Raw genomic sequence first — 14,781 nt, 5'->3', positions numbered from 1 at the left:
AAATCTGTGCTCTACCTATTCATACATCCACACCCTCTTTCATCACCTGGCACCACTGATTGTTTTTACTGTCTCCATAGTTTTGCCTTTTCCAGAACATCATATAGCTGGAATTATACAGTATGTAGCTTTTTCAGATTGACTTCTTTCACTTAATAATATGTATTTACAGTTCCTCCATGTCTTTCTGTGGCTTGATAGCTCATTTTTTGGCAATAGATTAATACTCCATTGTATGGATTTACCAAGTTTATCCACTCACCTACTGAAAGACATCTCAAAGTTTCCAAGTTTTAGCAATTATGAATAAAGCTCCTACAAACATTCACGTGCAGGTATTTGTGTAGACATAAGATTTCAGCTCATTTGGGTAAATACCCAGGACTGTGATTTCTGTATCATATGATAAAACTATGTTTACCTTTGTAAGAAACTGCTAGTCTGTCTTCCAACATGGCTGTACCATTTTGTATTCCCACCAGCAATAAATGAGAGTTCTTGTCACTCCACATCCTCACCAGAATGTGGTGGTGTGGTATTTTAGATTTTAGCCATTCTAATAGGTTTGTAGCGGTATCTCATTGTGGTTTCACTGTGCAGTTCTCTAATATGTTGAGTGTCTCTTCATATGTTTATTTGCCATCCAAATATCTTCTTTGATGAGATGTCCAAATCTTTTACCCACTTTTTATTAGGTTGTACGATTTTTTTCCACAGATGTGAATGACTACGCATTGTGCTTTATTTTTATTTATTTATTTATTTATTTATGCCTGCATTGGGTCTTCATTGCTGCACATGGGCTTTCTCTAGTTGTGGTGAGCAAGGGCTACTATTTGTTGCAGTGCACAGGCTTCTCATTGCAGTGGCTTCTCTTGTTGCAGAGCACAGGCTCTATGTGCACGGGCTTCATTACTTGTGGCACGCAGGCTCAGTAGTTGTGGCTCGCAGGCTCTAGAGTGCAGGCTAAGTAGTTGTGGCACATGGGCTTTGTTGCTCCGCGGCATGTGGGATCTTCCTGGACCAGGGATCGAGCCTGTGTCCCCTGCATTGGCCGGCGGATTCTTAACCACTGCGCCACCAGGGAAGTCCAGGTTTGTATGTTTTCTTATTATTGAGTTTGGGGAGTTCTTTATATATGTTGGATACAAGTTATTTATCAGATATGTGTTTTGCAAGTATTTTCTCCAAATCTGGCTTGTCTTTTCATTCTCTTAACAATATCTTTCACAACACACACATTTTTAATTTTAATCATCTAACATCAATTTTTCTTTCATGGATTGTGCTTTTGGTGTTATATCTAAAAACTCACTTCCAAACCTAAGGTCACCTAAATCTTTTCCTCTGTTTTCTTCTAAGAGTTTTATAGTTTTACATTTTACATTTAGGTTTATGATCCATTATGAGTTAATTTTTGTGAAAGGCATAGTATCAATGTCTGGATTCTCTCTCTCTCTCTCGGGTTTTTTTTTTTGCATGTGGATGTCCAATTCTAGCACCATTGTTGAAAACACTGTCCCTTCTCCATTAGATTGCCTTTGTTCCTTTGTCAAAGATCACTTGACTATATTTGTATGAGTCTATTTATGGGCTCTCTACTTTGTTCCATTAATCTGTCTATTTTTTTTTCTTGCCAGTATCACACTGTCTTAACTACTGTAGCTTTACAGTAAGTCTTGTCAGGTAGTGTCATTCCTTTGGCTTTGTTCTCCAATATTGTGTTCACTATTCTGGGTCTTTTCCCTCGCCATATAAACTTAAGACTCAGTTTGTTGATATCCACAAAGTAACTTACTGGTATTTTGATTCAGATTGCATCAAATCTATAGATCACATTAGGAATAACTAACATCTTCACAATATTGGGTCTTTCTATGCATGCACATGAGCTGTCTCTTAATTTACTTAGATGTTCTTTGCTTTCTTTCATCAGAATCTTGTTGTTTTCCTCATATAAATCTTGGAAATATTTTGTTAAAAATATACCTAAGTATTTTATTTTTTGGTGCTAATGTAAATGGTGTTGTATTTTCAATTTCAAATTCTAATTATTCATTGCTGGTATATAGGAAGGTAATTGACTTTTTATATTTACATTGTATGCTACAGCTTTGCTATAACTACTTATTAGTTCCAGGAGTTTTTGGTCAATTCTTTAGGATTTTCTATGTAGATAATTGTTTCATCTGTAAACAAAGGCAATTTTTTTCTTTCTTCCCAATCTGTATAAATTTTTTTCCTTTTATTCTCCTATTGCATTAGGTAAGACGTTCAGTACAATGTTAAAAAAAAGTGGTGAGGGAGCAACATTTTTTTTTAATCTTTGGGAATTAGTCCTTTACCTTACATAGATATTTCAAATGTTTCTCTTTATACTTCTTCTTTTTCATTGTTCTTAATTATGAGAGATATCATCAATAGAGATGACTACATGAAATATATGTTGACAGTTTAACAAATGATTATAAAATAAACACCTCTGTACCCATTACCAGATCAAGATGTAGGACATTATCAGTGACCCAGAATCTCCCCCATGTGTCCCTCCCAAGTCATAGAAGGGTTTTTTTTCATTTAACTTGTTTCATATCTTGTGATGTTTATACCCTTTAGTCTAAAAGTCACAGGATATATTGCAACATAGAAGTTTGAACCAACCCTTTTTAAACTTAATTATATATTTTATCTCGTCTTGCTAAAATATTATTTGTTTGTTTGATTTTTCAGCTGAATGAAGAAACTCAAGAATATATATTGAATCTTTTCCAGCGTTATGTTGATGATGGTTTAAATTTTATTAATAAGAAATGCAACCAAGCAATCCCACAGGTGGACATCAGCAAAGTTACAACGCTCTGTTGCTTATTGGAGTCTTTGATACTTGTGAAAGATGGAGTTAATTTGACAATGGTAGGAAGAGTTTTCTTACTGCTATAAAACTAGGAAAATGTGGTTATTGTATAGATGCTCTGCAAATAAACAACTCCAAACTTTCTGTCATATGATTATTCAATTTTCAAGTTAATTTTCTAGGGGACTAATGACTGTGAATAGATTCATACAATCTCAGATTTGGAAGGAATTTAGCCTATAGTTTACTCCACTACTCAGTTTAAACTTCCTTACAGTATAACATAATCGCAGGGTGTGTCTACTTAAATACCTTCATGCAGGCATAAACATAGTTATAATAGTTGAAAGACAACCTTGAGCTCTTGTTCTACATGCTCCTTGCCATTCGTTTTCTCATCAGAGTATTTAAATATATACTATTATAAAACATCACTCTGTGCACCATTGAATGAAATATAAGAAACATGCAATGTGCCCTTTTAAAAATGCATAATTCTAAACAAAACAGTCTTTAGACTTTTCAATTTAAGATTCTTTTTGTGTTAGCATATAAAATATTAAAATTCTTTCTCTTTGTTCTTTCAGGAGCAAACAAAACTGAACACTGTACTGTGTCAGACTTTCGTATTCTGTTACTTATGGTCTTTAGGTGGGAATCTAACTGAAAACTACTGGGATTCTTTTGATACATTTATTAGAACACAATTTGATGATAATCCTGATGCCAGGGTAAGAGCCAATAAAGTTGATTTTAACATAGTAACTCTGAATCATTAAAATTAAATTTCAAGACTAAAACTTTAAAAGCCTTGGTCCCACTATAAATTCTCCATGTAAAAGGGTATCTAAAATTATTCATTTTCTTAAACTATAGGTAACATTTATTGTATTAAAAATTTTAGGAGTTCTCTCCCAGCCATATGAAGAAAGTAAGGTATAAAAGTGTATAAAAACTCCCTACTATTAGCAAAAACATTGAATTTTAGTTAGTAAACTTATTTTTTCACAGTGTTATGGTTTAGCAATTCTGAAGCTACTTTCTGTATGTTCTAAAATTGAGCAAATGAATCAATATATTGAAGATAATGGCAACGAGGTTTCTCACTGTTAAGAGAAGGGACTTACAAATATGGAAGAGAAAGATTAGAATGCACCTTGTGTTCTTGGATTGGAATTATAGGTTTTGGTACTCATGGAATATATATATATATGGGTCTATACATCCATCCATACATAAATTTCTTACTTCTGTCTGCTTAGAGGAACTAGAAGTAATGACACCTCAATAGCAATGAGCATACTTAGTTACTGATTTCTAAATACTATTCTCCATGAAAGAGAACCAAAGCAGCTTAGTGAAACAGCTGATTCCAGTACTGAGGGAGGGAAAGTTTGATATGAGCCCAAAATATCTTTTGTCCAATAGTGAAGAAGTGCTTGAAGAACAATGGCACAAGTCAAAAGAGCACAGGAGAAGATTTTTCACTATGTACTCAGTTTTTTAATAGCAATATCCTATTATCTATTACTCTGTACAGCTGCTGTTGGATTTTTGTTTCTTGCCTTAGTAAATGGCCAGACAGCCACGTAATAGTAGCCAGAACTCAATGAGTGTTATAGATTCTTCCTTCTTTACTGACCTGAGTAAAGTGAGTGAATTTTTTCTTCTAATTAATTTTTTTCAAATATTTCCTCTTCTCTTCATCCTTGTTGCCTCTGAATAACTCAGGTTCTTTTCATTTCTTTTCTGGGTTGTTAAAATAGCCTATTTATTATTCCCTTGCTTTTGATCCAGTCCTGTCTAATTCACCTATACACCATTGTTTTTTAGAATTACAGGTTACAATCTATTAATTGGTCATGAAATCAGTTGAAAGACTAATAACCCAATTTTTAAAAATGAATTATCCACTATCACAACTTTTAGTCAACACTATATTGGTGATCCTAGCCAGTGTAATAAGGCAAGGAAAAAATAAATAAACTTTAGAAAAGAAATGAAACTGTCATTATTTGCAGAAAACATAACTGAATATGTAGAAAATCCTAAAGTTTTTTAAAAAGTAGAATAGAATATAAAATTGAGTGATAGTTGGGGTGAATATTATACATATTTGAACACACACATATATATGTATGTACCATGTCACCATGTCAAATTGAGTCACTGTCAAGTGTGCTTGAAACACCACTGCTCTGTACAGCTGCCAGAATGAAATTTCTGAAATGTAATCTGATCATGTCACCCGCCTACTTAGAATTCTTCACTGAACTCTTGCTGCAAGCTCTTTAATAAATGACATTTTTATAATTTGGCCTCATCTGTGTTTCCAGACTTATCTCTTATAGTCCCCAACATGCGTGGCACTTTCCATGGCTTCCAGACCTGTTTTCTGAGCCTGAACCCTGACTCCTTCTTCCCCCATCTCATCCCTTCTTTGCCCTGTTTGAAGGGCAAAGACTGACTCCTGCTTGTCCTTCACATCTAAGTTGTAGCATCACCACCCCTTAGAAGCCCTCCTAAATCTCTAGCCATGACCACAACTCTCCTGCAAGTAGAAATGAGCCATCTCTCCTTTGTGAATGTACTAAACTCCACTATAACCCTTATTTCTCCATGATTATTAACTAATGTGCTTGTGTCCCCAGGTAGATTACAAGGTCATTGAAGGCAGAGGCTGGGTCTCATTCAGCATTTTCCCCTAACACCAAACACAGTATTTGGCATGAAGTAAGCCCCTGAATGTTGGATTGAATTGAAAATGATTTACAATTCTAATATGGGGTTTTGATATAGTCAATATATCAGGTTTTTGCTGTACTGTATTGCATGATTAAGTTTAAAGAATTAGACTCTGATCCTTAAACAACTACTTTTCCACAAAGGAACAAAAATCCAAATCCATCCATGTCCTATGACTGCCTTTGTTTCTGTGTAAATATTTCTGTTGCCATGTGTCAATCCCATTGAAAGTGGTGTTTAATTTTATACTCTAGCTTCCCAGTTCTGGTGACCTGTGGAGCATTCACATGGACTTTGACACCAAACGGCTGGATCCCTGGGAACGAATCATACCCACCTTCAAGTACAGCCGAGATATTCCATTTTTTGAAATGCTTGTCCCTACAGCTGACACAGTGCGCTTTGGGTATCTAATGGAAAAACTACTAGCAGTCAGGCATTCAGTGTTGTTTACTGGAATAACGGGAGTTGGCAAGGTAGGAAACCTACATCAAACAAGAAGTCCTGTCCAAAACAAGGGCATGATGAATTTAGAATTGTAAGCTCCATAAATAATACCTTCTTTCTCAGGGGAATTTCTTTTGAATTTTGATCATTTTTTCAGGAAGAATGTGACTGTGCTGAATCTATATCGACTCCACAGTTTGCCACTTTCTGAATAAATCCTGGGTGTCAATAATATATATAAACCAGAGAACACTGTGGACCAGTCTTCTGTGTTTGGGGGCTTTTATGTTGTGTCCTTTAGAATTTCTAGGGCTGACACTGCACAGGTTAGGGTGGGAATTTGTCAAGGCAGTTTGTGTCCCCAATAGACTATTGATGAAGGTCAGTCTGTCCCCCTCCTGCCCGTTTACTTCTACCCAACACAGTGATGGTGTTTAGAAAAAGTGGAGTATGGAGGAAAATGCTGATTGTTTGGTCTTCTTGGTTTGGGGGGAATCCATATAAACAGATACTCACTGTTTCCCCTCTAAATTATTTCTGAGTTTCTGAATCTTACTATCAAATTGACTTGGATAGTAACCAAGATGGATTTTGGTATGATACTAAAATGAAAATTTTTGCTGAGATAGAGCTGATTAGAATATTTCTTGGGCTCTGATAAATATCATTAAACGGAATCTCCAGGAAGAGAAAGGCAGATATTTCAATCTGGCTTTAACCTCTGTCCTTTTCTGTCCTGTTTCTTACTCATTGTTCTGGAATATTACTGATATAGACAATTGAAAGATTTTATATTGAATGTGAAATCAATTAATTTTTTTTTATTTTAAAGTCTGTTATTACAAAAGGACTGCTAAATAGAATTCAAGAATCAGCTGGCTATGTTCCTGTTTATCTAAATTTTTCTGCTCAAACTTCATCAGCAAGAACACAAGAGATCATTGAATCAAAACTGGAAAGGAAAAGAAAAAATATTCTAGGTAAGAATTATCCTTGTCATCTGTCTCACACATATTAATTATTAAATGCTAATAAGTCACATAAACCGTGCATGTAATAAAATTACAATTGGATATTTTCTTTGTTTAACTTATTTGTAAAGGTAATTCTGTTCATGGTATTCTTTCCTGGTTATAGATCTAGATATCTTACTGTTAGCAAGCAGGTAGTTTATTTCTATCATCACCTTCAACCCAGAGCATCTTCAATCTCTGCCCCTCCATGGCTCTCCCTCTCTCCACTCATGCCATGCTTTCAAATCTGCACTGATTTCCCTTTATTTAAAACAAACAAACAGGGGCTTCCCTGGTGGGACAGTGGTTAGGAGTCCACCTGCCAATGCAGAGGACATAGGTTTGAGAAACTGGGAGGATCCCACATGACGCGGAGCAACTAGGTCCGTGCGCCATGACTGCTGAGCGTACACTCTGGAACCTGCGAAACCATAACTACTGAGCCCGCATGCCACAGCTACTGAAGCCTGTGAGCCTGGAGCCCATTCTCTGCAGCAGGAGGAGAGGCCACCACAATGAGAAGCCTGCACACCGCAACGAAGAGTAGCCCCTGCCCGCAGCAACTAGCGGAAGCCCGCGCGCAGCATCAAAGACCCAATGCAGCCAAAAATTTAAAAATAAATTTAAAAAAAAAAAAAAACTCTTTATGTCTGGTGCACTGAGTTAGCTGAACTCAGTAGGGAATAAGCATGAAACTGTTTTGTTGTTTCCTTCAGGCAGCGCTTTCCGCCAAGCTTTGTGGGATCTCTCTCACCCTGCCTTATTAACTGCTGAGATAAATACCATAACTTTCTGGTCACTTGCAATTTTGAGTCTGGTCCAATGTAAAGCTTCAATCCCAAACCCCCATTTTTTTTTTGTCTTTTTTTTGTTTTTGAAGTATAATTGATTTACAATGTTGTGTTAATTTCTGCTGTACTGCAAAGTGACTCAGTTATACACATATATACATTTTTTTAATATTCTTTTCCATTATGGTTTATCCCAGGAGATATGATATAGTTCCCTGTGCTATACAGTACGACCTTGTTGTTAATCAGTCCAAACCCAAGTTAAAGCTCTTCTTCTCCTCTGCTATAAGCCAGGTTTGTGGCTGGAGGTGCTGGAGGTGGAGAGGGACATGGGGGCTCTTTTACTCTTCCCACGCTCCCTCTAGGAGGCTCTAGCGTATCTGGATGGGAGGAGAAAGGAAGGACAAGGTTCTCCCTAACTGAAATTTAGGTGGGCCTCTGTGGATTGCCCTGCTTCTCCACTGGCCTGATGGTTGTCCGTGCTCTCGACATGGCAGGCTTCCAGGAGCAGGTTTTCTCAAGGCCTCCTAGAAGAATTGTGCACAGGCCAAGCATTGACCTTCCCACTGGAAGGTTCCCTGATGTTGGGAATCACGGTCTCAGCCCCACTTTGTGCCACCCTCCAGTGACACATCCTGCAGGCTCCTGCTGCTGGGGTCCACTTGCCCAGCCCACAGCCCTCCTGGGTGGAACGCTAGGCAGAGCTCAGGCCCAGCTGCCTTCCACATTGTCTATCAGCTCACAGGTCCTGTCATGCCAGCTGCTTTCCTAGCCCCTCTCTGTTACCCTTTTCCTGCTCAGGTAGGTGCAGGGCAAAGGATGCCAGTCTTTCTGGTGGGGGCCCCAAATTTTTATGAATGGTACTCATAGCACCGCTCCCCACCCCTGACCTGCTACTTGGCTTCCAGAGGCCAGAAGATGAAGTGGGGCGCTGAGTTTGCCTCACTTTCTTTGGAATTGTCACATGCTGGATGCCAGCGTGGTGGAGTCACTTCCTCTTCTTAAGTTGTTCTCTTTTCTACGTTATCATTCTTTTTTTCTTCTGAACGTGTATATTGACTTTCTTTAAGTTAAATATGCCATTGTACAGCTCCACTGCACCGGCTTTCCCTTTGATGTAATAAGGATGCTTTTGAATATCCTGTCCTGTTTTCCCTGTAGGGGGTGGTGGGATGGCATTTATGTAGGGAAACTTTTGGGATTCTTCTGCTTCCTCCTGTGAAAAGGAAATGACTTTACTTCCCCCAGGCCCAGGCCACACAGTTGGTGAGGGCAGGGGGAGAGGCTGGGTTTGGGAAGGTCAACTGAAGTGCTAAGATCCACAGCTTCGTGTCAGAGCCTGGATGGGGCCAGAGGGAGATCTCTCATCCTCAAGACAAGACTCTGCTGGGACCCTTGTCACTCTGTAGAAAACTGAGCTCATAATGACCTGCACGGTGTTCACTGAGTCCAAAGCCTTACCTAAGTCTCATCTTACGTTTACCGAGGGCAAATAATAATTCTTAAATTCATGTTATTTCCTAGGGGCACCAGTAAACAAACGAATTGTGATTTTTGTTGACGATTTAAACATGCCCAGACTGGATCGCTACGGCTCTCAGCCTCCCATTGAATTACTTCGGCAATATCAAGATTTTGGTGGATTTTATGACAGAAACAAACTCTTTTGGAAAGACATACAGGTTACTTTAGGTTTTAAATTACTTTGCATGTTTCAGTTTAAATGGCAGTGAAATATGGTGCATTCATTTGCTGGGGTTGCCACAACAAAGTACCACAGACTGGGTGACTCAAACTATAGAAATTTATTTCCTCACAGTTCTAGAAGGTGGAAGTCCAAGATCAAGATGTCAGTAGGGTTGGTTTATTCTGCGGCCTCTCTCCTTGGCTTATAGATGGCCGTGTTCTCCCTATGTCTTCTTATGATTTTCTCCCTGTATCCATGTCCAAACCATCTCTTCTTGTAAGGACACCAGTCATATTGGATTAGGACCCACCATAGTGACCTCATCTTAACTAAATTACCTCTTTAAATACCCTGTCTCCAAATACAGTCACATTGTGGGTTACGGGGGGTTAGGGCTTCAACACATGATTGGCCAAGAGGAGGCAGAGAAGGACACATAATTCAGCCCATGACATATGGCCTCTGCATTTCTTGTGTGTAACTCAATTCATTCAGTCTGTATTGGGTTCTCGCCATGCTTGATTCATGAGATTTATAGACAACTGAGACAGCCCCGGCCTCCTGGAGGGTTCAGCTTTGAAGGATGGATGAACATGTGTTTATAATGTAGGTTGATAAGTGGTGAGAGACTGGAGTGAGGCAGGGGTGGGCACTGGGTTGATGATGAGAGAATCCTTCCCAGAAGAGGTGATGTCAGAACAGGATTTTGCAGGTAGGGCAGGGCAAAGCAAGGAAAGGGAGTTATTTACATCTCAAAGCAAGTAATGTGAGACACCATGAGGGTGTGGAATGTGAGCACCAAAGCAGCAGGACAGGCAAAGGTCAGCCCAGGGGGGCCATGGTGCCATTATGAGGAATGTGATGAGGAGCCTCTGAATGAAACATTGTAGAAAGATCCCCTTGGCTGCAGGGAAGGTATGGACTAGAGAGGAGGCAAGGCCAGAGGCACCTGCAATATCATGAAATGACCAGTTGAAACATGTCATGACCAGAGGCTCTAAGGAACCTAGCCCTGTATTTCCCCTAGGAGCAATGGTTCAGGGTGCATTAATTCAGTGTTGCTGGCAATTTTATAGAACACAACTACCACAAATAACAAGAACTGACTATACTTAGTATTTATTAAATATATTTTAACCTAAGGTACAAGTTCTTACAATTTTTTTAAGGTTAGATTTTTACATAGGAGTATTTGTACAAGATAGATGAGTTAGCTGAGTAACCTTGAGTAACTTATTTAATCATCTAGGGCCTTGATTTTTTTTCATCTACAAAGTGGAGATAACAACAGTGATCTCCTGAGGTGGTTGTGAGAATTAATTCAGATAATGTGTTGGAAAATATAACACAGTGCTGTCCTAGGGTAGGTCCTCCAAAACTGTTGGTTGAGTCCTACTGTTGAGATGGGCACATTGCATGTCCTTCTTTGCTGGGTGACCCGAGTGGATTTCTCTCCATACAGGACGTAACGATTGTATCAGCGTGCGCACCGCCAGGTGGTGGCCGCAACCCCGTGACCGCCCGCTTCATCCGACACTTCAGCATGTTCTCTCTCCCGATGCCCTCGGAGCACAGTCTGAAACAGATTTTTCAGGTGAGGGTGGATTCAAACTTGGACAAGAGGGGAAAAGAAAACTTATTTGTTCCAAGATTCACACAATCAGAACAGTCCATTTCTAGGGAGCCCATCCATCGTTTCCTCAGCAGAAACCAGGTAGGCACAGGGGCATCTGGGCAGTAGCTGATAGGCATTTGCATCATGGCCTTCTGCGTTTGTGGTCTCAGAGGTAGTTTTAGGAATGCAGAAAGATGGTCAGAACACTGCCCCTACCTCTAAAGAAGGCTATGTCCCAGGCCCTTGACTCTCAGCAGATCTCATTCCTACCCAGCTCCGGCCTCTGTGCTCGTCTCCTCGCTGATCGCCATGTCTATGTCCACTTGCCCAGCAGACACCACCCCTGATAACCCAGCAGGCTCAGGCTCAACACACCAACCCAGAATTCATGACCCCTGCTGCCACCACCCCACGAGCAGAAACAACCACTTTTGTTTCTTCCATCTGCCCAAACTTCCCCAGGGGACCACTTCCTCGTCCTTTAACTGGGGGAAATAACTGTGTCTGCCCTGTAAGGGCTCAGCAGAAGTGTTCAGTAAGTGCAAAGCATTATCCTAAGTAGAATGATGAGAGACCATGAAGCAGCATGACCAGAGCGAGTATGTCATACCAACCAGCAAAGACACTCAGAGGAGACAAGCAGTGAGCTGAGTCCTACAAGGTGGAATTGACACAGGGATGAACAGAAACACACAGGTGAATGTGGTCACAGAGGCAGGAAGTGGTCATGTGTGCATCCAGGTAGGATGAGACGGGTGACTGGTCTGAAGAGACTGGCTTTGGTCACAGTCACCCGGGAGCCAAAGAGGCAGTGACACAGTCATAAAGTGAGGCTCTGCATTTACCTGCACCAGCCTCTCCTTCCAGTGGGGTCTTCTTAGAGGAGAGAAAGGACCAAAACCAGTACGTATGCAACAGTCAGCTGGAAAGTGGTTTTCATATTGAAATTACATCCATGGGAAATTATTTTTAATACATTTGAAGTAGTTCCAATAAGTTGTTTAGGAGCTAATGCCAAAAGGATGCATAAGAACTGCCACATTTGGGAAAACTTTTAGAGAGTACTTTAGAATAGGAAAGGATGGGAGCTTATCTACCATAGTTAAGTAGCAAGTAGAGAACATGACAGGAAGTGGGTAAGGGGGACCAACACAGGTATTAGACTTTTAAAAATCCTACCTTTCATTGAGAAGCTTTATGTGTATATTCTAAAGTTTGAAATGAGTGATTCCCACAATGGTATCCTGACACACTTTGTGCTGTGATCAGTGGTGAGGGGTTGTCCCAAGTAACTTTTGCCTGATGATAAGGTACTAAATTCCCAAATTATTTTACATTTTAATGAATTCAAGCAAATTCAAAGTTATCCTAACAACAACAAAATGGCATTCTTAATAATTCCAAAATATTTTCTTGGGTGCGAGGAAGAAGATAGAGTCTGGGCTCCTGGAAATGAAACTGATCCCAACCTTCATCCTCCTCCCTGTGCCTGTGGGAATGTCACATCCACGGAAATGTGTCACTTACAGGGACATCAGCCAGCAAACACGTTACAGGTGAAAACAGGCAGGAACTGCTTTTTCCCACTGTAACTTGGAGGCTATCATTTAAAACTCACCCTAGCCGCGGACGGTAATAGAAATGAAATGCAGCAAAACTGAGAGATTCTGGGTTGGACTGCATTCAGGTGGGAAGGATATTTTTCTCATTAGCAGAACAGACTGGAGATTTTGTCTGTAGGAAAATCAGGCCTTGGATCCCAAACTTTCTCTTTAATCACAGCCTATCTAAGCAGAGTTCACAGCCCACCTTTCCTGTCCTTTGTCATCGTGTGGAGGAGAAAGAACTTGGGGGTTACCAAGAATTGAAAAAAGCAAGATCAATAAGTTAAAGTAAATTTGTTGTTATGTATATATATGACAGTATTTATATATATGTAACTATACTATATATTAGATAGATATAGATATAAACTGTGTTAGTATTTGTGTGATGGAGAATAAACAGACTGGGATTTTTATCTTTGTCATATATAATGTATACATAAATATATGGTAATTTTTTATTTTATAGGTATTAGGATGGTCCTACTCAATATGAGGTCCAAAAAGGAGCCTGTTAAATTCATGTTGGGGTCTCAGGAGGACAGTACCTCAAAAAGATAGTCCTCACAAACAGTTTTTAAAAATAATGTTCAACAGAAGGCTCATTGAAAGCAAATATTTTGATTTATTTCAAAATATGTCATATATGAGCCCCAAATCTAAAGTCACAAGGGCTGACTTGCAAGCATTTGATATGTATTCTGGCAGCTTCTCCCATAAGTAATTCCAAGGCTAATGGTGATGGGAATTTATCTATTTAAAAATCTAATATGAGTTTCCCTAGCACCTGAGGCTAGAAGGCTAATAAATACGTACTTTCAGCTTGTGGCAAGTAATATATGAGAAGATCAGAGAGCCATAAGAGAGACTGATGGAAGGACTTATCTTAGATTGGGTAGTCAGGGAAGGCCTCTCTGAAGGGCATGTAATGTCCAACATGAAGGATGAGAAAGTCCCTGCAAAGCAGAGAGCCCTCTGAGAATGGGTCCTGGGGGAGGAGAGAGCATGGGTAGTAAAGCCAGGGAGGCTGACACAGCGACCGGTGGGGAGAGAGGGTAAGGAGAAGAGGCTGGGCAGGGGCAGAGCATGCACTGGTGCGGGTGCAGGGCCTTATTTCCCTGATTAAAGGTAACAGAAAGGGGCTTCCCTGGTGGCGCAGTGGTTGAGAATCCGCCTGCCGATGCAGGAGACACGGGTTCGTGCCCCGGTCCGGGAAGATCCCACACGCCGCTGAGCGGCTGGGCCCGTGAGCCTTGGCCGCTGAGCCTGCGCGTCTGGAGCCTGTGCTCTGCAACGGGAGAGGCCACAACGGTGAGAGGCCCGCGTACCACACACACACACAAAAAAAAGGTAACAGAAGGGAGACGAGTGGGAATGGAGAGGCCAGTGAGTAAGGAGGGAGTGAGGAAGCCCAGATGAAAAGGAGTGAGGACTGGAATGGGGTGACATCAGGGGGAACAGGAGGAAGCAGGCAGATTCAACAAATGTGTTCAAGAGCGACTGTGGGGGACAAAGAAGGGCAGGTGTCAGAAGAGACTTCTAGGACTTCCCTGGTGACACAGTGGTTACGAATCCGCCTGCCAATGCAGGGGACACTGGTTCGAGCCCTGGTCCGGGAAGACCCCACATGCTGTGGAGCAACTAAGCCCGTGCCCCACAACTACTGAACCTGTGCTCTAGAGCCTGCAAGCCACAACTACTGAAGCCCACACACCTAGAGCCCGTGCTCCACAACAAGAGATGCCACCACAATGAGAAGCCCGCGAACCGCAACGAAGAGTAGACCCCGCTCGCCACAACCAGAGAAAAGCCCGCGTGCAGCAACGAAGACCCAACGCAGCCAAAAATAAATAAATAAATTTTTTTAAAAAAAGAAGAGAAAAGAGATTTCCAAGTTCCTGATCTGAGTGGCGGGTGGGGCCATACGCTGAGCTGGGGAAGCTGAAGGGTGGAGAGTTCACAGCTATCAGTAAGTCAAACTTTCAATATACATGAAGGTGAAAGTCTACAGATTTGTTGGTCATT

The 14,781-nt window shown here is 40.6% G+C and overlaps 1 protein-coding gene across 1 annotated transcript in view; it reads left to right on the top strand.

Moving 5' to 3' along the window:
• Positions 1 to 14,781, top strand: part of DNAH6 (dynein axonemal heavy chain 6) — a 297,300-nt gene that overhangs the window by 158,474 nt on the left and 124,045 nt on the right. Inside the window, exons 36-41 of the mRNA XM_059078614.2 lie at positions 2,731 to 2,913; positions 3,442 to 3,585; positions 5,854 to 6,075; positions 6,879 to 7,026; positions 9,375 to 9,532; positions 11,000 to 11,131. Coding sequence (XP_058934597.1) covers positions 2,731 to 2,913; positions 3,442 to 3,585; positions 5,854 to 6,075; positions 6,879 to 7,026; positions 9,375 to 9,532; positions 11,000 to 11,131 — 987 coding nt within the window. The remainder of the gene's footprint in view (positions 1 to 2,730; positions 2,914 to 3,441; positions 3,586 to 5,853; positions 6,076 to 6,878; positions 7,027 to 9,374; positions 9,533 to 10,999; positions 11,132 to 14,781) is intronic.

Source organism: Kogia breviceps, chromosome 11, assembly GCF_026419965.1.
Source record: "Kogia breviceps isolate mKogBre1 chromosome 11, mKogBre1 haplotype 1, whole genome shotgun sequence".
Classification (NCBI taxonomy): domain Eukaryota; kingdom Metazoa; phylum Chordata; class Mammalia; order Artiodactyla; family Physeteridae; genus Kogia; species Kogia breviceps.
This window is presented reverse-complemented; position numbering and strand designations above follow the sequence as displayed.